This window comes from Chanodichthys erythropterus, chromosome 6 (assembly GCF_024489055.1).
Source record: "Chanodichthys erythropterus isolate Z2021 chromosome 6, ASM2448905v1, whole genome shotgun sequence".
Lineage (NCBI taxonomy): Eukaryota > Metazoa > Chordata > Actinopteri > Cypriniformes > Xenocyprididae > Chanodichthys > Chanodichthys erythropterus.
In genome coordinates this window covers 3,172,594-3,199,653 of record NC_090226.1, presented here as the reverse complement: position 1 = coordinate 3,199,653, position 27,060 = coordinate 3,172,594, and the positions used below count along the sequence as shown (strand labels likewise).

The following is a 27,060-nucleotide window of genomic DNA, read 5'->3' as shown; positions in this document are numbered from 1 at the left end:
TTTCCGCATGTCTTACCGATTTCAAGCCGATCCGTTTTGTCAAATACACACAAAATTAAGTCAAAATGCCCGTCTTGGCGAGTATCCAGTTAAACACAGCCAGTTTTGGAACCTATTTAGTTGAGAAAGATAACACAAATTGTGTAAAAGTATATTGGATCCGTGCATAAACTCTTAAGGTGACAGCAGTCTAATATTCCTGCTGCTGTCTGTCATGTTAATAAAAGAACAAAAGACAAATAAAATCACTTGGAAGATGCTAACTTGCCCGGATCACTCTGTCCTAAGATGGAAGTCAGAGCCAATTGCGAGGTCACCTCTGTCTGCAGCGGAGTCAGATAAGATAGACTGAGACCATAAAAAGGGCTATTTATGGATTAGGAGAGCTTTATACGGTATCGCCTTTAGGGACCAGTATCTGGACATCTGTTTGGAGGCCAGCCGTCACTGTCTGCTGGAGGATGGAATCAACATAGATTAGATGTTTGTGGCACACAGACCTTTCATTGAAGTGATTCAAGGGCACTATGGGACGTTTCTTGAGTTGGAGAGTGCATTAACAATGGTTTATGTTCATAGACATAAAAAAACACTCTATTAAGGATATGTTTTGTGTCAGTTAACATAGAACATAATTTTGACTCGTCCTTTTCTTTATAAAAATCATATTTATGAAAGTCTGTGGTCCAAGGCATTTCAGAGAATTTCAAAGCAGAAATGTGAAGCTTGTATTTCCAGTAAAGCACTTGTAATATTTTCCCCTACAGTAATGTGTCATTTGAGGTACTGTTCTACTTGGATGAACTTTACACAATGAACTAGATTAAATATAACTTTACACAGTTAACTATGGGCAGTTCTGTTAGAGTAGGCAAATGCATAAAAGCATCTTTTGACATACACTTAATGGCTATACTGTTAAAAAAGAAAGCAATAGGATTTTGTAGCATATTTCCATTATACATGCATAAATGTTTTTGAGCGTTGTCCTCCCCAGGTAGTTGTCTGTGCTGCAGTGCTGCAGACTTGTGCTGTTCCCATAATCAAGGGCTCCAGATGCCAGCACTTGACTTTATTACCCTGTTTTTCTTTTCTTTCTTTTTTTTTTTGTTTGATGCGTGTGGGAGGTGTACACAGACAAGGACAGACTATTAGCTCTTTTAAAAAAGAAGTTTAGATATTTTAGTTTTAGTTTTGTTGTTTTGACCCATGTAACATTGTATTCTAATAAATAAGCCATCAACATTTTAAATACCGATGAAATTTAACAAATCTCTATTGATTCTAATTTTGATATCCCAGCAAAAACTACTAGCCCACCTAATAGAAAGTTCAAACTTTATTGAAGACAATTAAGTCTTCAGTTATAAAATAAGAACAAATAAACAAATTACAAGCAACTGCTCAAATGAATAAAACAGAACAAAGATACACTTAAAATAAACAGTGCTTTATGCTTTTTAGGTAAGTCTAATAGTATTCAGGTACAGAAATAGAATAATCAAATGTAAAATAACACTGCATAGTATAAGTTAAATATAAATTAATCCTTGTTAAAGCTGCAGAGCAAAATGCTGTCCAAATGATTAATCGCTGTTAATCCAAATAACAATTTGTTTACATAATATATGTGTGTATACTGTGAATATTTATTATGTATATATAAATACACACACATACATGTAAATATTTAACAAAATTATATTCAGTGCTTCCCACACATAGACTTTACTTGGGTGGGCTGCCCATGTATAATAATGGCTGCCCAAGTATATTCGGAGACACATTTTTGCTTTTATTATTTTTATCCTCTTATACTTTTATGTCCACACAAGATAATGAAACCATCCGCGATCGATTAACTAGTCGTTTTGTACCTGCTCGTTATGTGTGCGTCAGAACTGTTTATTCCCGCTAACGTTCAAACGGGTGCTGAATTTTGCAAAGTCACAAGGGGGCGCTGTTGCGCGTTCTACAAGCTCACGCAACAGAGCTTCAGACTGCTTCAAAGTGATTCTCAATCAATGAAAAGCGCAGATTTATGCCAAGCGATTGCTAATGAACTCAAGTTGATGAATTATTACAATGTCTACTTTTTGGCCTTTTATATAAAATGTTTTAGACGATTGTAAGAATCTGAAGGATCAGCCTACAAGAGTACATACATTTCAAAATAAGAGTCCCGGTGTATTTCAGGCTTGTTTATAATTAAAAGTCACACGCTAAGTTTTTTTCTTTTTCATTTGGGCATAATTGGTATTTTGGTTACACTATAAATTGTATTTAGTTTGATTTCCATTTAATTCATTGTAAATTATTGTAGTCTCCCCCACAGAAAAAAAGACTAAGAACATTAATTGACAGATATATTATTCATTTTATAAATTTTAGTAAAATCTGTGTCCTATTCACTGAGAGAGACACTATATGACAGCAAGGAGAACATAGGAAAATGTGAACCATTTAAATGCTGTAATTTTGCATAATTTACAATGCCTAATAATGCATAATATTATTATATAATTAAATGTAATATGTTATTTAATTAAAATGTATTTCAATAAATAAAATATTGTTAAAAATCACACATTGTTTGTTTGTCACATGTAGTAGACAATTTTTGTGCCGTGGGTAATAGGAGGATTTTTCGCCCGGCTACCTCAAACCTGTGCGAAGCACTGATATTTATTTAAAAATATTTATTTTGATATATAATATTGATTATTTATAAATATGTATACATGTAATTATTTCTTATGTATATACTGCATTACTTTGTTGGACATTTTCCCAGAGTCCTGCAGGGAAGTTATGTAGTTGACACCAGTACTCAGTTTGTTTGACACTTCTATGGTGACAACCATCACACTGTTTTGCTCTTACAATTCCTATTCCCGTAAATACGGAACGAGTCCCTTTGGTGATTGTGTCATCCACACAGCTAGGACCACTTCTCCATCAAGGCAGGAGTTCCGCTGGTGACCTTTCTCTCGTCTGGCACACCCTTTGTGTGTCTCAACATGGAGAACAGCAATCAGGCTTTCGTGCAAAAAAATACTACTTAAGCACTCTGTTGACTTTTGGATCACTGTACATCCTAATCTAATCAAACACATGTTGAGGTCCATGAATACAGCCTGTTTCACTTGGTCAAAAGCATCATGTACCTCATCCATAGTCAGAAGTTTCCTTCATACTCAGTAGGGGTGGGAGAAAAAAATCAAATTTCTCTTCATCGATTCTGGATCGATTCTGAGAATTTCAGAATAGATTCTGAGCTTATTTTTAACTACAGTTACGAGATGACGCTGCGTGTGCTTACGGCGCGTGTCCACCGGAGCAGAGTGAGCGTTTTCAATTCATTCAAATGGAAGTTGAGTTTCCTTCTCGCAAGCCTGAAGATGCTCAACTTCCATAGGAATAAACTGAATAATGCTCTGTGCGCTGTGTGCGACTCCGTTTAAGTGATTAAATGTAGCCTACTTGCATCTCAAAATGCTTTTATGATGTGAAATTAATGTAAACACATTCAGTTAAATGTCTTAAAGGACAGGACAAAAACATCTTATATTTCAAAAGAGATCTGTTCATTATTGTGAATACAGCTTATTCTTCTGCTGTCTATGATGACATCAGTAATAATCAAACAACCGTAAAGCTAAGAAAAATCCCTCACAGCTTTTGAATGGAAAATGTTCAGATACTCTTAAATACTGAAAGCACTCTTTGGTTATTGCTTGTAATGTTTCGTTGTTCCTCTTTATTATTTATTAGGCTACTTTCTTTTATGTTTTGAAGCTGTTTTTAGCCTATTTTTAAAAATCTTAACATACAATTTTATTATTTTTTTAAACTAGTAATTATTTAAAAAGTACTTATAATTGCATAGATATGTATTAAATACAAAAATAAGGTTACAAAACTAATTAATAAGAAAAAAGTGGATCAAGAATCATTTTGGAATCGGATTGGATCGTGAGGTGCCTAAAGATTCCCACCCCTAATACTCAGAATCTAGCATGTCCTCATTGTACCCCCGTTTTCTGTCAAGTACTTACTGCTTCCCTTAAACTAGTAACTTCCCCACATTTCTCTCATTCTCTTTCTCCACTTTCACGCAGATGTATGTGGAAGTGGAGAGAGTCACTTTGTGTTCCCCCTGTGTAAACCTCACAGTTGCTGTAATCTGCTGAGTGCACCTTGCTTTGGTTTGGCCATTAGAGCAGTAAATCTCAACACAAGCCATGCTGCAACTTTCAAAGCCTGAGTCTGCTCTCTTTGCGCAGCACTGCAGTATTCCAGCTCTCACGATACCAGCAGCTGGCATACTGTATCATTTTAGCAATGATGAGCTGCCAACAGAAGCTAGAACAAAAGATGTTAGAAGCGATGCTAAGGTTTTTGATTCCTAAAATGCAGTTAAAGGGCTAGTTCACCCAAAAATTATCCCATAATTTACTCACCCTCAACTCATCCTAGGTGTATATGACTTTCTTCTTTCAGCCGAACACAATCAGAGTTATATTAAACAATATCCTGGCTCTTCCCATCTTTGTAATGGGATAGAATGGCGCCCACGTATTTGAAGCTCTAAAAAACGCATCCATCCATCATAAAAGTAATCCATATGACTCCAGTAGCTGTATCCCTTCTAGCCACAACCGCTACATTCTTGAATAAATCAGCCATTTGAATGAATCATTTGAATGAATGACTCAATGACTCAAGATGTACTCAAATACAGGACTGACAACCGTATCCTGCTGCTGTGTGAACATGGCCATAGTGTCTTAAGATTCTAATTGATCAAATGTAATAATTTGAAATGAAAGATAAAGCATATATTTAATAAGATTAGGGGGAAAATGCCCTTTATAAAGGTTAAAAAAAGCCCTCAGGGTAAATATCACAAATATGCATATTTAAATATGTCAAAGCTGATCACTGATGAGAATATTGCTTCAGAATAAATTTATATTTACATCACACAAAATCCTATTTTTTTCCAGACTACCAATACTCGGACAAGTGACCAATTTACTTGTTATATATGTAAAGCTTAGTATTACATTGAAGGTGGTCTATTTATAGCCCGTCAGAGCAACATTATTTGCAACATGAGCACTTTGGCAGCCTGGGTTAATGAGGACTAACATTTACGGTCACCTTGTGCTTCTCCTGATGACTCCTCCTCGCAGTTACTCCACTGATGCGTGACCTCTCCTTCTCTTTACAACACTGCATACAGTGCCCTTCTCTCACGAGACACATCCGTCCAACGTTTCCCGCTTAGCATGATGGAAAGAGGGGGGCAGATACCGTAAAATGAGTCTTTGGAAAGTGCAAAGACCTTATTCCCAGTGTCAGACCACTTTTATATGGCGATAGATGGGAGGGACAGTCACCTTGATAAGCAGTACAGAAGCACACAATGATGTGTTCTTTACCGTGTCCTTCAGCTGCACTCATGTAAGAGTAATGAGAGGTGGCCGTAAAGAATGCTGAATGTGGGTGTGTGTGTGTGTGTGTGTGTGTGTGTGTGTGTGTGTGTGTGTGTGTGTGTGTGTGTGTGTGTGTGTGTGTGTGTGTGTGTGTGTGTGTGTGTGTGTGTGTGTGTGTGTGTGTGTGTGTGTGTGTTAAATGCAAAGGTATTCGTTAGAACCTCATGAGGGCCAATAAACTCCTCCAGTTTGGAAACTGCATTTCACCCTCCTACCTGCCTGGCCCTGTGCGGAGGAAGCTGCTTGATGCACTGAAATGGTCAGTGGAAACATGAAAGAATTACAAAGTTTGCATGTGACAACGCTCTATATAACCAAAAGTATTTGCTGTTTATTAATATTTCAATAAAGTAGGCTATAATTTGAGAAAGTTGACCATATCAGAGCTCCAGACTAACATTTGAGAGCAGTTGCACCGGTGCCACTATGTTCTACTGATGGTGGCACCAGCACCTGATTTGGTGGCGCTGGGGAAGGGGGTAATTTAATCATATTACTATAGTTTTGCATTGGTAAGTGCAGATCCTGATAATAATATTACATGTTTGTTTATTGGAAATTTGACCGTAAAGCACTGAGCTTGAATTGAGATGCAGATAAAAAATTTATTTTATTTTAAATGATTTAAAAACTTTTAACAATGTGCAAATACCTCATTTTTATACTTAAAAAAAATGTAAATATTCTACTCTTATTAAATGTACCATTCTGAACTGACTGGCTTCAGTGATAATAAAAGGAGCGCTCTTTACTTGCTTTCTGTGTATTTCAGTCACAGTTTGAAGAAAATCTTTTCCAGACTTTTCCAACTTTCCCATATATTAGGGAGTGGAAATGGCTAATAAGCCAGTTTGCTGCCATCTACTGGTTATAGTGGTAATTCTATTTATTTTTTTAACAAAAGTTTGTCACAAAGCATTAGTTTTCATTCATCTTTTAACTTTTAGTTTTACAAATCACATTAAAATCAAAGCTTTGAAGTGTTGGAAAAAGTGTGAAGCAGTCCTTGAAAAGTTCTTGAATTTCGCTCTCAAAAGTTTGCATGAACCCTGAAATGAACAATGTAAAAACATTTGACTTTTTCTGTGACCATGGTTATTACATTAAATCCATGGTGAATGTTGTTGTTTTTTTGTGGACTGGAGAGCCTTGTATAACTTGTTCAGTCATGACTTAATATTTCTCCTGGTTTCCACGTCAGCGCTCTTTGATCTGATACGAACAACATACACGCTGAAAGAAATGAAAAACATATTCAACACTGCATAGACCTACACAGAGATATTAGTTTCACAATGCATCCCCTTTCTGAATGATCCTGATCTCCTCGATCCGTTACAAAGCTAAAACCGCTCTCATTTTATGAATTTTACTGCGTTCTTCAATAGCTGAAAATGACTTACCTCTTTATTAACCAAAAGTCGTGCATAACATTAGTGTAATAGGTCGATTTCGAACATAGCTTTAGGCTTAGGCGCGTAAGGCCTCGATTGCGACAGGACACACGCACACGGTGTAAGTTACACACAAATGTTCAGAAACAAGAACATTTCGATTAACGTTACTTTGTTCTGAACTTGAAATTAATAACTAACATTAACAGCAAACCTTGTGATAATTAGTATTTGGCTAACGTTAAAGTTAGAATGTTTGTGTTACAAAACTACTATCAAACCATCGATTATTTAACGTTAACGTTAGTGGTAACGTTAAAACGAATATCTTCCCATTTGGGGTGAAACTTTTAGAAATACACATCTTTTAAGATATTGAATAAAATTGTATATCTCACCTGACTGGTTCTTGTTGGTCTTGCTCATCCTCAAAGGCTCAGAAAATGAATTGAAAAATGAGTGCGGGCTGACGGTTTAGATGATTGGTTGCCAGGTATATCCCGTGCGATTCCACTCTTTATGTAATTAGTGTGATTAATAGAAAGCAAAATAATAATAATAATAAAATATCATGGGAATTGATTTTATCTATTTACCTAGCCTATATTATTGACATCTACATCTCTACAACTACCTCCCACCCACAAAATTGTTGGCTATAACCTATGAGATTAGTTGGTTTTGTGTCAAAATCTGGCAACCATAAAGATACGCAATTAAAAAACACCCACATAAAACATTAAACTTTTTTTTAACTATATCCTAAATGCCTTAATATATGGGTTATCTTATGAAACGATGTATTATAAAATTCCTTATAAATAAATATATAATTAATAAATAAAATTCCTTGTCTGTTGGATTATTACTGTCATCAATTTAACAGTAATATAAGGATTACTGTAATTATTTTCCCACTCTATTGTTTTTTTCAAAGAATAGCATAAATTGACAGCAACTGTCCTGTAAATAGTTTCTACAGTAAGACAAAGCTGGAAATACAGCAATAATACTGCAAAAGTTATAAAATTGACAGCAACTTACTGTAAACTTTTTCTACAGTAAGCTTTCTCTGATAATACAGCAATAATACTGTGAAAACAACAGAAATCGTTTACAGTGTAACAGAGAATACTTAGCAGAATTTAAATGCTTCCCAGTAGATCTCGCTGCGATGTTATTAATTCTGCTGCGAATAAAAACTTTCTGACTGGATCTCCCAGCGCTGTGTAGAAACAGTATTGCGTGATTGAGATCGGCGCGTGAGAGCCTGTTCTGAGCTCACGCTACGTTGAGCTGTTAGGGCCTTATGATTTCCGCGATTTTGGAATTTACCATATTATTTACTATAATGTCAAATTTTTGATGAATGAATAAAAAGTATGTCAGTACACTTGAATCAAATCGCGATATAGACTAGTGTCTGTGAATATTAAACTGCAAAATAACTATTTAAATATGAATCCTGTATGTCTGTGTCTCTGAAATTAATGACGCAGAAGCGCGGTTTCACACACATACTGAAGCACGTTTGACGCTCACTGAGTTTTCATCCTCTGTCGCCTCACTATATGAGGACATGAACACACAAAATTCATCTCCAGAGTCACTCTGAGTCACTTCATCAGCATTTTACCGCTTCGTTTGAGAAAATCTATAGTCATACCATAAACACACAGAAACTCAAAGCTCGTGGCAACCCGTCAAAATAAAAGTTCGATTTAACTTGACAGAAACATATTATTGTTGTACAGTACAATTTAAATATGTTTCAATAGAATAATAATACTAACACTAATAGACTTAATAGTAATAATAAATTATTAAAACTATTTTTAAGGAACAATCTGTTATTTAATTTTAAGAATAAAGCTGTGTTGTTCAGCACTTTGTTTGATTAAAAAGTTTAATTTCATGATTAAAAGATAAATTAATGTTATCTGTTCATTTGATTGCCAGAAAAAAGTAAAATATGCAACAGAATTTCTGAAAAAAAAAAAAAAACATTTAATAAAAATACATTTTTTAATTAATACATTTTGTTTTTAAGCATTCAATTAATTAGACATTCTTTTTGTTTACTAAAATTTAAACGGATAATAAAAAATAAATAAAACGGATTTCATAGGGCCCTAGGCTGTTTATTATTCTCTGAGCTGATAAACGTCCTCACTTCACAGTTCAAACGAATAATGCCGTTTTGTACTGCTTTCATTTCGTTTGATGTTTCTCATATGCATTATTATAAAAAATAAGCTTGTAAATACTTGAACTAGGGCTGGACGATATGGCCAAAATTTATATCATGATATAATTCTTAATTTCGGTCGATACGATATAATTACGATATCGATATGAACTATATAATAGCCTCAGAAAAACTGCCAAGAAAGGATGTCTGTACCTACAAACGTCTGAAAAATGAATTTGCCAAATCTAGGAAATCTCTTCCTATAAAACTATATAATATTTTAGAAATAAAAACAGTACAAATAAATTTATTTTCAGCTTTTATTTGTATTTAGCCTTCATACAGACATAAAAATAAACATAAGACTCACTCACTTTAGTAATATTAATATCTTTAACATTAAACTATAACGTAGGCTGATTTTATTATTCTTAAAGGCTCATGAAACCCCAAAACACTTTTGTTGAGATGTAAACAGATATGTATAGGCTGCACATCATTGAAAACACTAAAGGTACTCAATGTTATTCATAAGTGAAAAATAGTTATTTTTGCATTTTTCGGCTGCGCCTCAAGTCAGTGATGCTGTAATGTATATAGAAATACCGGAAATGTGTTTAAAAATCATATCACCGTTATCGAAAAAAATTATATTGCGATATATATTGATATTGACTTATTGTCCAGCCCTAACTTGAACCCGACTCTTTATCTTAGTATGATTCAAAAATACCTTGTGCTCATGCACAGTACCATGATGCTTACTTTGACACGTGTTTTACTTCATACGAGCATATGTATGTATGTTTACGCCTCATGTCTTACGAACTGGTCATTGGAGGAGACTGAATATTTACTAAAGAGTTGCCAAAAAAGCTCTTCTGACATAAATGTCAGCTTTCTTTTTTCTCTTCTCTCTTCTGACCTCATACAGCTCTTGTTCCATTTCTGTCTGTCTTACAAACATTATCTTCCTTTCTTTTCCTCTCTAACTCTCTCTTTCTCTGTCACGATCTTTCTACCTTGCACTATGAGTTTATACATGGTGCCTTTTAGAAGCACCCTAGCAATGGCAGGACAGAAGGGTGTCAGAAAGCAGCCTGTCTTTCACACTATCAGTAAACCGTGGATCTCACTCCATGTGTGTGTGTTTAGTAAAATATCAGCACTTCTGTGGTCTTAACTACATACTAAACACAACAACATTGTTTTGTACCTATAATGTTTTTCTTTGTTTTAATTTGTTGCTCTTTTGTGAATGTGTAACTTTAACTAGGCCTACAATTTCTATATGAACAACCTAGTCAGTAATTATGTACGCATAATATAATGTAATTTTTCAATGAAAATTTCTTGCAGTTCAGTAGGCGAGTCGGATGATAATTCAGTAATCACTTTAGTGGATTCCGTGACAAATTTGTTAGAATGATTTAAACTGATAACTTGTGAGTTTATGAATCTTTTTGACCATCATTAAATGGAGTATTTTGTTCCTAAATAAATCTGCATTGGTTGTACGTTTTTTTTTTTTTTTTGTTTTGTTTTTTGGTATACACAATAAGTTTACTTCATGGTGACCATTCCTTTTATTTTCCCCTGATTACAATTAATATAGACTTCAACCTCAGTGCTTAAGCAAAATGTGATTTATTTTCTTCTGGCGCAGAAAAATCAGCAGCTCGTCATTGTGTGACACTATCTTTTTCTTTGGATTATGGATTTCTTTGTTACCATCTGTTTTGGTGTATTGGTCACGTTCTAATCATCATCATCGTCATCATCATCATCATCATCATCATTTACCGTTGTGCAGAATCGCCCTCTAGTGGTGTTAGTGCATTCTTACAGTGCAATTGCAGCACTGCAGTGCTGCTCAGATTTGTTTTATATTAATGCACTCTAGCATTTGCTGAAACTTACATTTGTGTTTGTGTTTTTCAGAGCTCCTGTAAGGTGACAGACAGACGTGTCGGTTGACAGGAGAGAGACCCCTTGGCAGCCTGGCCACACCCCCCACTCTCCCGTTCCCCATGTATCCAGAATCGACCACAGACTCTCCTGCCCGCCTCTCTCTCAGACAGACAGGCTCCCCGGGCATGGTCTACAGGTCTGTATCACTCTCACACACACACATTCACACCTAAACAGCTGCTCTGAAGGCACAGAGGTGTTATGAACCTCAGACTGTGCTGTTGCATCATACATTTATGCTCATTTCAGTTTTAATTTATTTTTTGACTCCATTCTCTCTCCATAAACCATAAACTCAAGGTCTGGAAAATGTGCATAAATGTGTTTGATCAATAAGTTTATTAGCACTTTCCTTATTTTTAAACAAGGAATCTTTTGTAAAATTACACTGCTGTTCAATTGTTTGGGGTTGGTAGGTTTTTTTTTTTTTTTTTTTTTAAAGATTTCTTGTGCTCGCCAAGGCTGCATTTTTATTTGATTGTAAAATACAGTAAAAATGTTGTAAGATATTGTTACAAATTAAAACAAATGTTTTGTTTTAATATTTTTAAATGTAATTTATTCATGTGACCAAAGCTGAATTTTCAGCATCATTACTCTTCAGTGTCACATGATCCTTCAGAAATCCTTCTAATATGCTGATTTGCTGCTCATGAAACATTTCTGATTGTTCTCAGTGTTGAAAACAGTTGCTGTTTAATATTTTGTGGTCATTTTTCAGAATAATTTGATGAGCAGAAAGTTCAAAAGAACAGCATTTAGTTGAAACAGAAATCATTTGTGACATTATACATGTTTTTACTGTCACTTTTAAGAAGTTTTATGCTGAATAAAAGTATTAATTTCTTTTTAAAACAAAAAAATCTTTCTGTACCCATACTTTTGAACAGTAGTGTAATTTCAGGGCTGTAAAGCATGACTTTCAAGATGAAGTGTTTTTAATTAGCCTGATAAGTATCCCTGGGTTAGATGATATTTAAACAAACTTTCTGCACATCAGATTTAAGTACATAAGATTGAAAGCGTTATACCAGTTTTATTTATGAGAATTTGCAAGTCACTGGAAATTCAGACTCTCTCAGAAACTCTATGTGACTGTGTAGGACACTCTGAGAAGTGTGACAGATATACACAAAACAGACTCACACATGCATAGATGTGTGATTTAACTCAGTTTTAGAAAGCAGAGAATGAGAGTCTGAAAGAGCCACGCTGCAAATGCACCTATTGATTTTAAATAACCGGTTTAAGACATGTTATCATGTGAACTACCAAGTCAATTCTTATATTGTTGCTGTACTGATAATTTTACGTCACCAGCCACATTAGTTGAATTACAGTGATAATTTTTAGAAAGATGCATTTGCACCATTCAAAATCTGCTTTATCCCTGCTGCAGGGTCTGTGTATGTGCAATTAATTATGCTCATCTAGCATACTGAGTGATTTAGGCTGCAGTTCTGCTGGGCTTCCCAGTAGAAAGGGCGAGAATGGTCAAGTGCTTTGCATAATGCCCAGCAGCCCACTTAATCAGAGCCCTGACTTTATTTCACTATTGCTGGAAAGTTCCTGATGAATTTGCTCTGATCGTCTGTGACTCCTAGTGTTTTCATTCCCCTCAGGTTTTGCCAGATGTTCTGGTTTTGAACAGCAGGTGGCGCTGCAAGTTTTTTTCCACCTGAAGTGTAATTTCAAGCAGTCATTAAACTTTAAAGCTGCAGTCTTTTTAATGTGTGTGAGCTGAAAATAATGTTTTTGACCACACAAAATCAGAATTAGTGTTTTGTCTTTTTCTTTGCCAAAAAAAAAAAGAAAATTAAAGCAGTTTTTAAAGCAGCAGAATGTGTTGTATATTTACAAACATTGTTTAAATTGCAAGGCATAAAAGCACATCTATATGATTAGCAAACATGTTATATGTGACAGTTCAGAAAGAGAAATAGGATTTTAGTATGTATATGTTAGCGGTAACACTTCATGTATGGGTTAGGGTTAGGGTTAGGGTTATTTATACCCTATTATACATTTTAAAAAGTATTTTTAATGCATTAATTATGCCATGTAATGCACCATTGTATGGTCTCATGAATAATTTTACTTGTAATACATTATAATACACCTTTAGAAAGTATAATGCATTAAAACAGGACAAACAGCCAATTTCACATGTACAATTATACATACAATTATTTATGAAAAGATATAATACATTATAAAGTATATTATGAATACCTTTTATAATGCATTAAACCGTATATTATGAATACCTTTATAATGCATTATACATAAATGCTTTAAGTAAAGGCCATCTGTATGCCAACATACTCATAAATGGATACAAATCTACTTTAACTCTCATATTGCACTCATATTAGACTAATTTCTTTTTCTTAGATTGAGGGGAAAATCATTAATGGTTTTTGGATTAATCTTTTAAATGTCAGGTTTTTGCAGAATAACAAAAATAGCATTGTTTTTTTTTTATGTTGTGGTGTTCTTATTTTGATGTCTTTTCATTATTTAGAAATGTCAGTATTTTTTCTTTCTTTATTTACTTAGTCATCAGTGTTGAAGCCATTTCTCTGAGCTCATGTTCACAGGTCACTTCTAAAGCTGATACCGCACTTGCGTATACGTGCACGTGCATGTGTTTGTTTAATGGCCTCTCACTGTTCTTTCCCCTTTTGCCTGCAAGACTAAGCTTTCCTTTCGGTCTTGTCTATCTCTCTCTCTTTCTTTCATGCTGCTCTCAGTGCGAGATATGGGAGTCCAAAACGGCAGCTGCAATTTTACAGGTACCTCTTTGTTTGCTGATTAATTAGCCATGGCCATCTGATACTGCATTCGTTCTCATTTGTTTTGGAAAGCACTTTCAAGTCATGGGTTCATTCTTAGTTTAGCTGCTCCTGATACCGGTGTGATTATGTCATTATACTTCTGAAAGCACAAGGGAGTTATATTTATAGTACGCTTGATTACAATGTTATTTGCTTGTAATGGTTAACAGCGGATAAATAATAAATGTGACATGTATTGTAGAATTGAGACTAACTGGTGCTTAATATTGTTGTATAACTTGTAAAAAGGGATAGTTAACATTCAGTGGGAACAACTAATCCCACTTGTAATCTGTGCATGTGTTGGTGTTGTATACCGGTCTGCAGTACAGTGGTGTGTGTGTCAGAATAACACAGTCTCTAACACAAAGATCTTAGATTTAATTTCACTCCATGTAGAATTAAAACAGTGTTGCAGGTAAGTCATGGAGTTCAGGTTTCCTTGGCTGTGGAACACTTTTGAAACTCAAAGCATGACAAACACGAGCCCAGAGAAGCAGTGAATGTTCAGTAATCTCATATGAGGAATTGTATTTCATCCAGTGTTTTCTATTTAAACCTTGGCTTTCCCAACACTTGTAGAGTGTGGTCATTTATTCTGTGCATATTCTGTGCAAAATAATATTTTGCTAAAAATACAATTGTTCCTGAAAAAACACCTTTTAATTCATTTGTTTCCAAAAAAGAAAAGAAAAGAAAAAAAAAAGAAGAAAACTGGTTGGAGCAAATAATTAATAGTTTTTAATTTGCAATAATAGAAAGTTATCATTCAGAAATCATTCAGCTTTCCATTTATAGCTATTAATTCATGCACCTAAATTCATTTCCTGGAGTTAATTTACTTATTTATTTCTTCAACCAATTTTAATTAATTTTACCTAATAATGATCACAATTTGGCAAAATCTATTGTTAACTAGCAAGAAACAATTTCTGTAAAAGCAATATAACACACAATACCAAATGTTTACATTTGCAAGGCATAAACACATTTACATGATTACGAAACATTATATATGTAGGGATGCACAATATATATCGGCAACCATATCGCTATCTGCCGATCACTTCAAAAAGGAAAATGCAGTTAAGTGCAACATGTACAGCACAAATCTGTCATATGGGATACATAAAATTATAATGAGAACATTATAATTGTGTGCTTGGGAAATGGCTTTTAACGTTTTTCTTTGTAATCAGGCTCTCAAAAATTCAAAAACTATCGGTAAACTATGCGCCAATATATCGGTTATCGGCTTTCAAATATAAAGAATTATCGGTTATCGGTATGGGCCAAAATGTTCATATTGGTGCATCCTTAGTTATATGGTGACATATAAGAAATACCCAAAACACCGCTAGACCATCTTTGTTGAGCACTGAGCCAATATTCATTGTACCTATTTGATTTGTATAATTCATATTTTCACACTAATTCACTAAATTAGTTTGCATGCTAGAAATGGAATAGTTTTTTTGTTTGTTTGTTTTTTCTGTTTTGTTTTTGAAGTTGCATTTGCAACATCCTCCCTGCTGATGGCACAAGCTCACCTGAAAGCAACTGTTTTATGCAGCAGCTGCTTTTAGCGATCAGATTGAACACATCCCTTTTACCCTCGTCTGCAGTGCACTTTTCTTCCTGTTTTAGTGAGGGATCATGTTTTTATGGGATAAAAAAAAAAGAGTTGTTGTGCTGATGGGTTCTTAAAACCCCTGACTCTGTAGCTCTGAGGCTAATGAGCACTCTATTGAATTTTTATTTCACAGCCTTGCACATTTTTGTCCTTTTAAGCTTAAAGTCTTTTAACGTCGCATATCCCAGATCCGCTTGACAGAAATCGATCACCATATTTCACTCTAGCACACAGATAGAGTGATGGGAAAGAAAGATTACCTCACTTCAGTCATTATTGTAGTGTGTTAAGGGTTTATTTTTTTGTAGGTTTTAGTTATAGGTTGTAATTGTGTTGTTTTCTTTTCTTTTGCTCTTTTGAATGTGTATAGCATTCCTACACAGTTGTATTAGGATAATATTGTGACTAGTTCTTCTCTGAGAACTGAGATTGCATTGCGTTTTAGCAGATTCAATAAGTAAACTGTCTGTAACTGAGTTTGCTCTGTGGGATTTACTGCAGTCCTCCCTTTTAAATGGCACAGCCCTCATTGCAGCACACGCTGGAATAATGCAGTGACTCTGATACAGTGTTCCTGAGAAAAATACCAATGTGAGCGTACATTACATATGAGGTATCTTAAACTAAGAATGAGCAATTCTTAACAGCATTTTTTTAATCTAAGTTAATGTCCATTTTTTAAATATATTTAATTGTTAGTTGATGTCCATTTATACATCTTGAAATATTAAAAATACATTAGTATATGTCCAAATTTACTTAAGTGTTGTTTTTTTTTTTTTTTTTTTTTTAGTGTTATTGCATTAAATATATGTTATGTTAACATGTATGGAACCTTTCTATACAGCCTTTAAAAAACAAAACACTGCAGTCTGAGCATAGCACTATCTCTCTGGAAAAACATAAACACATAGTCCACTTTAAAGTACAGGTAAGTCCAAGTCAATGCAAAAACAATACAGCATTTCTAGTAAAAGATGCACGTTGGCATATATATCGGCATGTTATGTGGAAGACTCATTTAGTTAACGAGTCAATATATATTATAGCTCTTTATGAGTATTGAATCCGGAAATTTCCGGTAAGGGGGTTTCATTGATTTTCAGGATGAATTTTTTAACATTGGCTGTTGAACTTCTCTTTCACTTTCATGTAGGCCATTAAAGATGGATGTGCAAGTATCGTTTCATGTTTAGGGGTCAGAGTTAAAGTATCTAAAGGCTGTCATACAGTACAGTCCAAAAGTTTGGAACCACTAAGATTTTTAATGTTTTTAAAATAAGTTTCGTCTGCTCACCAAGGCTACATTTATTTAATTAAAAATACAGTAAAAACAGTAATATTGTGAAATATTATTACAATTTAAAAGAACTGTTTTCTATTTGAATATATTTCACAAAGTAATTTATTCCTGTGATGCAAAGCTGAATTTTCAGCATCATTATTCCAGTCTTCAGTGTCACATGATCCTTCAGAAATCATTCTAATATGCTGATCTGCTGCTCAAGAAACATTTAATGTGTACAATTGTACAAAATATTTTCAAAAGAACAGTGTTTATCTGAAATCTAATCTATTGTAACATTATAAATGTCTTTACTGCCACTTTTGATTGATTTAATGCATCCTTGCTGAATTAAAGTATTCATTTCTTTAATTTCTTTTCAAAAAAATAAATAAAATAATTCTTACTGACCCCAAACTTTTGAACGGTAGTGTATAATGCTACAGAAGCTTTGTATTTCAGATAAATGCTGTTCTTTTGAACTTTCTATTCATCAAGGAATCCTGAAAAAAAAAAAAAAAGTACACAACTGTTTTCAACATTGAAAATAATCATAAATGTTTATTGAGCAGCAAATCAGCATATTAGAATGATTTCTGAAGGATCATGTGACACTGAAGACTGGAGTAACGATGCTGAAAATTCAGCTTTGCATCACAGGAATAAATTACTTTGTCAAATATATTTAAATAGTACACATTTTAAATTGTAATAATATTTCACAATATTACTGTTTTTTACTGTATTTTTAATTAAATAAATGTAGCCTTGGTGAGCAGACGAAACTTCTTTTAAAAACATTAAAAATCTTAGTGGTTCCAAACTTTTGGACTGTACTGTATGTGTGAACTGTGATGATTGTGGTTTGATGGTCTTTTTTGTAGAAAACAGCATTTTTGTCTGTTATTGTGCTACTCTGTGGTATACTTCAGAGATCTGGTATCTTGATACCATTTTTGACACCAATTTCATCATTCAAATGAGTCGCTGCAGAGCCATTTGGACATTGTTGTTTTTATTATGTTTTAATGTTGAATATTTATTAGGGATGCTCTGATCAGAAATTTTGCTGCCGACTATAGATTTCTTGTCGTCGTGATCCGCCGATACAGATCACAATCATTCAAGATTTATTTAATTTTTATTTAAGGTCTTTGTTGACTGTCACTGTTAATTTTTTTTACAATTTTTCGGATAAAGTAATTCCACATATCTTGCCTTTGTTATATTACAGTAATGTTATAATTATTGTTTTAATTGAGAATCAAATATATAAGCACAACAAATATTAATTTAAAGGTCAAATTTGTAATATTTAGGAGGACCTATTGACAGAAATGCAATATAATATACATAACTATGTTTTCAGTGGTGTATAAAGACCTTACATAGTGAATTGTTATGTTTTTACTAACTTAGAATGAGCCATTTCTATCTACATGCACCATGAGTTCCCTTACATCGAAGTCGCCATTTTGCGCCGGCATGTTTCTACAGTAGCCCTAAATGGACAAACTGCTCTACAGGGCGTGTTTGCTTGATTGGCTACTCTCTGCTGTCTCAGATGATATCTTTGTCCTGTGTCGGCCACCGTAGCTTCTTCCCTTCGAAAGGGAGGGGTGAGCAACTGAACCATTGGTTGCAATTCACAACCTCACCGCTAGATGCTGCTAAAATTTACACACTGCACCTTTAACAATGAACGTTTTAATAGGCCTTTAAAAACAGTGCTTACTCAAAACACTATCCATATTAGAATACTTTGGCCTTTTGTTAAAGAGCAAACAAAACTGAACATAATTGCAGTCAGTGCAGTTGTATTGTTACACCAGCAGGTAGCGGCAAAGGATTGTCTCTATGAGTGAGTCATCATTAAACTGTTCATTCACCTAATATTTTTTAAAAACCCTGATTAATTAATGAATGAAATAAGGTGTTAAAATTAATGTAACGAGCGCTACTTTACAAGGCTCAATTGATGACCAGCGTGTCACCTGGGTAACACTGAAGCTGATGTTTCTCGTCAATGCCATTGATTCAATACATTGAACAGCGTTGAAAGGATACTATGACAAAGATATCGCTTTCATCTTTCAACTGATGACAAACTGATTTTTTTCACCAATATATGACTTGACCTGAAAAAGGACATACACAGGTAATCACACAAGCTCAGTTTCCCTGTCGCTGTGTGTGTGTGTTCTTGTATACATGGTTTATGAGGACATGTGTATTAGGGCTGGGCGATAAAACGATAACGATATGTATCGCGATAGACACGTGATCGATATCAATAAAAAATGTGTTCGATAAAACGTTCAATATTTTTTATTCTTCGTCGGAAGAAAACAGAGGTTGCAAAGCAAGTTTGTTGCATTAACAAAGGCACTCGTTCTCTGGTAACCTAGCAACGTAGGGAGTGACACGCTAACAGCCAATCATGTAACAGTATCAATTTTGGTTGCGCCATATCGTTGTCTCATGCTGGTCTGCTGGATTCCTCTTCAGTAACCGGCGACTGGTAAGCAGAAAATGAGTGCCGCAGCGAGCGAGGAAATTGTAAATAAAAGAGGAAATGTGTGTGACTTTAGACTAGGGTGACCACCTGACTAATGATCTGTTGCAGGACAGTAGATGTGATTTTGCGGGACACATGAGACAGATAAATTTACAAATATTACTCTAGGTAAATATTGATTTTACATTTGTTGGCAAACTTGGCATATGCGCCGATTAATGTTTCTGCCGGTGGGTGCCCACACTATAATGTTGCGCTTATGGCAACATTAAATCCTGGAGAGAAGACAATTCTAGATTCACGGCTGCTCATGCAGGAGGACAAAATTTTGAGCACGCAGATGTGATCTGAGCGAGAGCGCGCGCTTGTATCGGTTAAAACAAATGGAGAATATCTCGTTTTTCTGTAGGTGCTCGACCATTTCCGTGTGTGGTGCTTGATCGCCGCTGTTCGTTGGAAATATTTAACACCAGGATGGATGATTACATGCTTTAAATCATCAATTTGGGCAGCTTTGAGCAGCTTTTGAGGTTCTTATCCAGTATGGAGGATGAAATCCTTGCTGGTGTAGTTGTGTTTACCGACTTTGATGAGGCCTGCTCTTTGCGCTGTCCACTCAGTTGTCATCAGAGGGAAAACCGCTCTCTATGATTGCGCTGGTTGGTTATTTTCACAGCTAGAATATGACGGCTGCACAAATTGATTTTTAAATGCTCACAGTTTTTATTATATTTATTACTGTGGTATTGTAATTTCAGGGATGAAAACAAATTACAGACATAAATGAAATGCGGGACACTACTTAAGTCTTGCGAGGCAAAGCTCCTAATTTTGGGACTGTCCTGCAAAATGTGGGAAGGGTGGTCACCCTACTTTAGACTTATGTTATTTTAATTATTTGAGTTTTCCATGGTTGTTGATATTTCTGTCTTACAGTTTTTCTCAGTCGCTTTGGTACATTTCTCGAATCAAACTCACAATTTGCAAAACAGTAAGTACATTTCTCAAAACAATTTGTACAAATAGCAAAACACCATGGATAACCTGCAAAAGCCACTCTCTTACTCAAAATCCTTAGTTCATCTCTCAAAAGTAAATATCTGTGTCAATGAACATGTCAGTGCCATCAGAATGACAAGTCCTTGTGTCATTGTGTACGGATAAGTCAAATTGTTTAGTCATGTTCTCAATATAACCGTTTACCCTGGAGGGACGTTCTGATGGAAACTATGGCTAAAGTTTTGATGACAATTATTGTCAATTATAAGTTACATCTTAGGGTATGTGTGAGTGTAATTGCAAGAGACTGGAAAAGATTCAAATTTACTCTCTTACTGTTTGTACTTTTATTGACAGAACATGTCATTGAGTCATGTCGTTATTGAGTCATGTCATGTCGTCAAGATTCACCTGGAAGCAATTTACCAATTCAGGACAGATTTAGAAAAAAGTCTAATGGAAATATAGAAAGTATAGAAATATGCTTGACATATTATGATAACTTGTTCAACCATTTTGCTTTTAAAGACTTATGCTATGAGCTTGTGCCTAAATGTTGTGGGGGGTGAGACTATTCAACAGAGACCCAATATAATACATTTTGATCAACATGACATAAGCAACTGATAATGTAGGAAACAACAGAGAATTGTACATAATCATTTGCATGAATGTACCAAAGCATTTGCAACTTGTTCAAAGAAATGAGAAACTGCCTTTTTGATGTGCACAAGTGACACAATGATGTGAGAATTGAACAGGTAGTTTTGAGAATTTTAATTCTGATCTGAGAAATGTACCAAAGCGACTGAGAAAAACTGTAATAACTGAGGGGATTATGATCAGAGGAAGGTTAAGTTTAAAATAAAAATGTTTAAATGTAATATATTTTTCTCCTGGTCCTTATTTTAAATGGGTCATAAAAAATATCAATAATTATCGATATCGACTGATATGAAGCACTGATATCGTGATACAGTTTTCAGCCATATCGCCCAGCCCTAACGTGTATAATGACATGGGTATTACAATGTAAACATGGTTTATGAGGACACTTCCCATAAACCACATATGTGACCCGTCACGGAAACCAGGGACACAAATCGGCAGCACAACTCTCGAGCAAAATGAGAAAGAAGCATTTTTTTTTTTTTTTCAAAATTGGTGATTTTCGTTTTTTTGCAGAATCTGTTAGTTGAGATCATGAAGAAGCCTTTCCATGTTTGAGATAGCAGTATTGGTATATTTAAAAGCGTACATTTTGAGATTGAAATCGGCTTGTTTTTCTAGCACACAGTAGGGGCGTGTTATTGTCTGTGTGTATTTGCATACTGGGAAGCGTGGCTACTTATTATGCAGCGCTCTGGCCAGCTCTAGCTGATATCAAAATTCAATGAAGAACCGTGGCCGTTACACCGAAAATGTTTTGAAGTACTTCTTCGACAAGCCGGATGCTTATGAACAAGCGCTCACTGATTCTGAAGACGTCTGAGCGACGATGAAAGCGGCATAATAAGACATTACCTCTCTGGAGTCGGGTAACGCGCCGGCGCATTTTGCAGGATTTTTTTCACATTGCAGCAAAACAGACTTAAAATAGGCCTACTCTGTCATTTTTGTCATAGAGACATAAGTAATATATCAATTGAAACTATAGAATGTCTTCTTTAATTTGTGTAAATACAAAATGTTGTGCTTTTTGTAAAATAAAGAAAACTAACATGATGCGTGATCTCTCGTCTCCCTCTGAACGAAGTCCAATCTGATAGTTCTCAGAAAATGAACTGTAACTTAGTGAATACTAATCACATAAAAATTACACTTATGTCTAAAAAATGTCAGGTTTTAAATCGTGCAAGTCAAATCAAAAACAAACCTTCTGTGTTTATGTAATCTCTATGAAAAGAGAGCCATGTCAGAAATCCGTGATTCAGCTCTTTATCCACTAATGTGGCCACGCCCACGGAGCCAGCGCTATTCAGACGCAAATTCAGTCAATACATGCATTCATCGTCTCAATCGTGTATTTATTGTTTTGAATAGCCATAGTTATCGATCTCTGGCCTCTGTTAGTTCAGTTAGTGTCCTTTATTATTAATAGTATGCGGTCCATGCAGCTTTACAGGGGGTATGGCTTATATAAATGAGATGTAAATGAGCCCTATTGTCACTCCCAGCAGGTGAGAACAGGTGAGAACTGCAACTTTAGAGGCGTCTTTCTCCCTATAGAGCTTTCTTGAGTGCCTACCTTCAAATGGCCACAACTTCTCCAAATATTATCAGATTTCCATGTGTTACACATCGTTGGAAAGGATGGAGACTACACTTTCAGAATCTGTGAATAACTCAAAATGCCCCAGAACCGACTTGTGTCCCTACTTTCTGTGACTGGTCACATATACAAGTGTGTGTGTGGAGGAGCTGCCAGATTGACACTGAGAGCAGATGACAGAGGCAGCGAATAAGGTTTGTTGTATTAATTCCTTTCAGCCAGTGTTCCTCCATGCGATATTTCTTTAGAGCATGACAGGTGACTGCAGTGAAATTTGACGTCATCAAATTGGTTTCGGTTCATGATATCGGCCAAATTTAGTGACTACTGATTGAGCCATAGAATGTGATTATCTGCCGATGTTGATAGATCAGAGCATCCCTAATATTTATGCTTAGTTGGCATATTTATTTTTGCTAAAATGTGTTGATTTTGGTTTAGACACTGATACGGCTGTGTCTGTGTTTTTTTGAAGATCCACAAGCTCACACAGGCGTTATTAGTGCACTAAAACGCCTTTATCTATTATCTCATGTGGAACAACAATCAAAAGCTTTTAGTGCAAAAGCTTCTGTGAATAATTTAGACCAGATATTATTTGCTGTGGTTAGCAGAAACAAATTGCTCCCCCCTCGAATGACATAAATGGATTTCCTTCATGGAGTCGAGCTGGGAGGGGAGATGGCTGGAGTTGAAGGCGGGATGGGGGGTTGGAGGATGAGGGCGATGCTCTCTTCTTCACTAATTGGTTTAGATGCTGGCATGTAAGACACTCCCAGTTTGGGTGGATCGCTGGATTGCTAGCAGCTGAGTTTATAAGGGCAGATTGACATTCATAAGCCTTGTTCATGAGCCGATCTCCAAGACCCCGGGTAAGTTTTTGCGCTGATTGTGTCTCTGGTGCGACTGCCCACCTGTGTGCATGTGTCAGTCTGGTTTAAGGCGTTATTCTGCACAATGGCCTGTGTAATAACAGGGACTGCATGGGTATACCCCTTTAATTTTCATCCCTTACATTATTTTGCATTATGCTTCAAATGGCTACACCTGTTTTTGTTGCAGCACAAGTTGTAAATGCAATAGTTGTACTTTTTAGATGTAGACTTTTAGCTCAGAGGATGTTTTTTTTTTTGTTTGAGTGAAGCTCTTTGTATATGGAGGACCAGTACTCTGCAGTAGTTAAGTGGTTTTTGCAGTACTGTACATCATTCAGTCAAGATTCATAGGATCAATACAGGCTTATGATAAAGAACCTCTTGCAACAGTGTACTATGGAGATGTTAGCAAGTTTTGTTGTGCAGACAGTTTTGTTGTGCAGAGGTCTGACTCATACATATACTTTATATTACATTATGCATTAGTTTTATATTTGAAATGTAATGTGTTAATGCATTAACATTATTTATTTATTATGGTTTTTGTATGTATTAATTTTTTTTCTTTTTTTTGCATTAAATGGCTTTCTCCTATCCCAGCTCAAGTTGTGTTCACACTGACAGCAATTAAATCTCTGGGTTTTGCCTAGTGTCTGTACTTTTGACTGCTAGCAGGTGTTAGTACTTGACTGCAGTATCTGTATCAGTTTTTTTTTTTTTTTTTCTATTATTATTTTTATAAATATTTTAAATTAGCTTTTATTTTTATATTTTTAGTTAGTTGTTTTAGTAATTTTGTTGTCATTTTCATTTCTATTTGGTTTAAATGTATTTTTATGGTAGTTTTATTCAATTTATTACCTAAACTTAATTTTTTTTTAGTGCTGTCAAACGATTAAAAAAATTAACTAATTAATCACACATTTTTTCTGTGATTAAAAAAATATGAAAAGCTTTAATGTTAGGTGTGATTAATTGCGATTGAATTAGTGTAAAAACAACATAGACAATATATTTTAAATATTTGATCTAACATGTAGGAAATATACAGAAATTGTCAAACACTTCACAGTCTTCACTGCATAAATTATAAATTAAATGTAGATTAATCCTTATTAAAGCTATAAAAGTTATTTAGTCAAGAGCAGTGAGTAATTTTCTCTTTTGCTTTTGTTGTTTGATTAACTTTTATGACAGATTGTAGCAAGTTTATTAGGCTGCTGTCACTTTAAGACCTGCCGCACATGACTCGGATCTGACACGCATCCCATTTTCTCACAACTCTTTATGTTCATTTAAGACTTTATTTAACTCATTTAAGACTGTGCTTGTACTAAATATTTTTAATCCATTAAATAGAAAGAACTTTTAAAAAAATAAATAAATTTGACAGCCCTACTTATTTTATTTTAGTTAGTTGCCAAGGCAATATTTCTAAAGTTCATTTAAGTTTAAAGGGTTAGTTCACCCAAAAATGAAAATTCAGTCATTAATTACTCGCCCTCATGTCGTTCCACACCCGTAAGACCTTTGTTCATCTTCAGAACACAAATTATGATATTTTTGATAAAATCCAATGGCCCAGTGAGGACTGCATTGCCAGCAAGATTATTTCCTTTTTCAATGGCCAGAAAGGGTGATAAAGACATATTTAAAACAGTTCATGTGACTACAGTGGTTCAACCTTAATGTTATGAAGCAACAAGAATACTTTTTGTGCACCAAAAAAAAAAAAACTAAATAATGACTTTATTTAACAATATCTAGTGATGGGCGATTTCAAAACACTGCTTCATGAAGCTTCAAAGATTTACAAATCTTTTTTTTTTCAAATCAGTGGTTCGGAGCATAAAAATCATGTGATTTCAGTAAACGAGGCTTCGTTACGTCATAAGTGTTTCAGAATTTTAATAGTTCATGTGACTTTGGCAGTTTGATACGTACTCCTAAACCACTGATTCGAAACAAAAGATTCATAAAGCTTTGAAGATTCATGAAGCAGTGTTTTGTAATCGCCCATCACTAGATATTGTTGAATAAAGTTGCTTTTTACTTTTTGTGTGCCAAAAAAAAACTATTATTTATAATATTAAGGTTGAACCACTGTACTCAAATGAACTGTACCTTTCTGGGCATTGAAAAAGGAAATGATCTTGCTGTAAATGGAGGCCTCACTGAGCCATCGGATTTTATCAAAAATATCTTAATTTGTGTTCTGAAGATGAACGTCTGTGGAATGACATGAGGGGGAGTAATTAATAACTGAATTTTCATTTTTGGGTGAACTAACCCTTTAAGTTTTTCATCTAATATTTATATTTATATTTTATTTTATTTTATTTCAATAAAAAAAAATGTAATAGTTTTAGTTTTAGTTAACAATAACAACACTGTATCAGTTAATGGATCACATAAGCTTCACTGTCTTTACTCTTATTGGTAATTTCTGTTTACTAATTCGCATAAAATTCTTAACTTTATGCAATTTGGTGTTGCGTGTAATGCCTCAAAATGCTGTCGGTGTAAATTGAAACAGACATCCCCAAAAGCTCAAAACCCTTTTGGATTGATCAACAGGATTTTTTTCTTTAGCTGTTTGCTTTGAATGATTGATCTTATCTGATGTAGAATAACAGAAATGCCAGAATCCTGGCAATTTAACAGGTTTTAAGTGTAGCACCTTTTCCTTGGATACACATAAATGGTGTCACTTCCCTCCCAGACGACCTGCAATGCATGTCTGTACATTGCATGTGCAGTCTAGACTGATGGGTTTCTTGCATGTGCCTAGTGTGTGTGTCTTGTATGCCCTCTGGTGTTTCTTCTTACCTGAGGCTCATAGCACCTGCCTGAACCCACCTGAGTCTTGGTCCTGTGCCATTGTATCGGTCAGGAAAGAGGCGGGACCGTCTCTGATTACAAGACGCATGGCCAGAGTTCTCCGCCACTGATAGCACAGACCTGTTTTGTTCCCTCCTCACCTGTGCTATTTAAGGAGATGCCTCAACCCAGCTCTCGGCTCAGTCCTGGTCCCAGTTTCCCAAGCCTGCTTATGCTTGGTGTGTGTGCATGAGTGTGTATAACTCGAGCCAGAATCAGACAGGTGCGAGAGCGTCCGTGAAAAGTGTGTGAGAGCGGGGTGGTGGGGGACGGGGCGCAATCATGTTTGCGGGCGGGTATGCGGGGGGGACCGTTGGTCGCCGGAAATCCACTCTCCCCTCCGAAAACCTGCAGATCCCCAAACCGGCGGGGGCGAGCGGCGTGCGTAAGAGCAGCAGTTGCAGCAGCGGAGGCAAGATGCTGTCCATGTCCTACAGCGAGAGTATACGGAGCGGCATTAGCCGCTACCACTCGGACCAAGGTCTGAACCAGCCACCGAGGCAGACGGACCAAGCCGAACTCCAGCGGCTCAGGGAGCAAAGGGTCGCTGCCCAGATCAAGAACATGGAAGACTTTCTCAAGATGAATGGCCTGGCACTGGAGGAATGTGTATCGTACCAGACGGGCATGAAGTACAGGTAAGAAAGAAGCAACGCAAGCGGTTGCATCCATTGGACTTTGGTTTTGTGGTCATTCGGACAGCG

At 35.4% G+C, this 27,060-nt stretch overlaps 1 protein-coding gene across 6 annotated transcripts in view; it reads left to right on the top strand.

Moving 5' to 3' along the window:
• Positions 1–27,060, top strand: part of kcnab2a (potassium voltage-gated channel subfamily A regulatory beta subunit 2a) — a 113,556-nt gene that overhangs the window by 29,373 nt on the left and 57,123 nt on the right. For 3 of the 6 annotated variants that reach the window (XM_067387733.1, XM_067387735.1, XM_067387734.1), the window contains exons 2-3: positions 11,028–11,193; positions 13,811–13,852. The exons of 1 other annotated variant lie outside the window; for it this stretch is intronic. In XM_067387733.1, the coding sequence (XP_067243834.1) occupies positions 11,117–11,193; positions 13,811–13,852 (119 nt within the window). In that variant the 5' untranslated portion in view covers positions 11,028–11,116. Of the gene's footprint in view, positions 1–11,027; positions 11,194–13,810; positions 13,853–26,638; positions 26,995–27,060 lie in introns of those variants that run through there. 2 more of the 6 variants (XM_067387736.1, XM_067387730.1) reach the window with 2 other exon arrangements.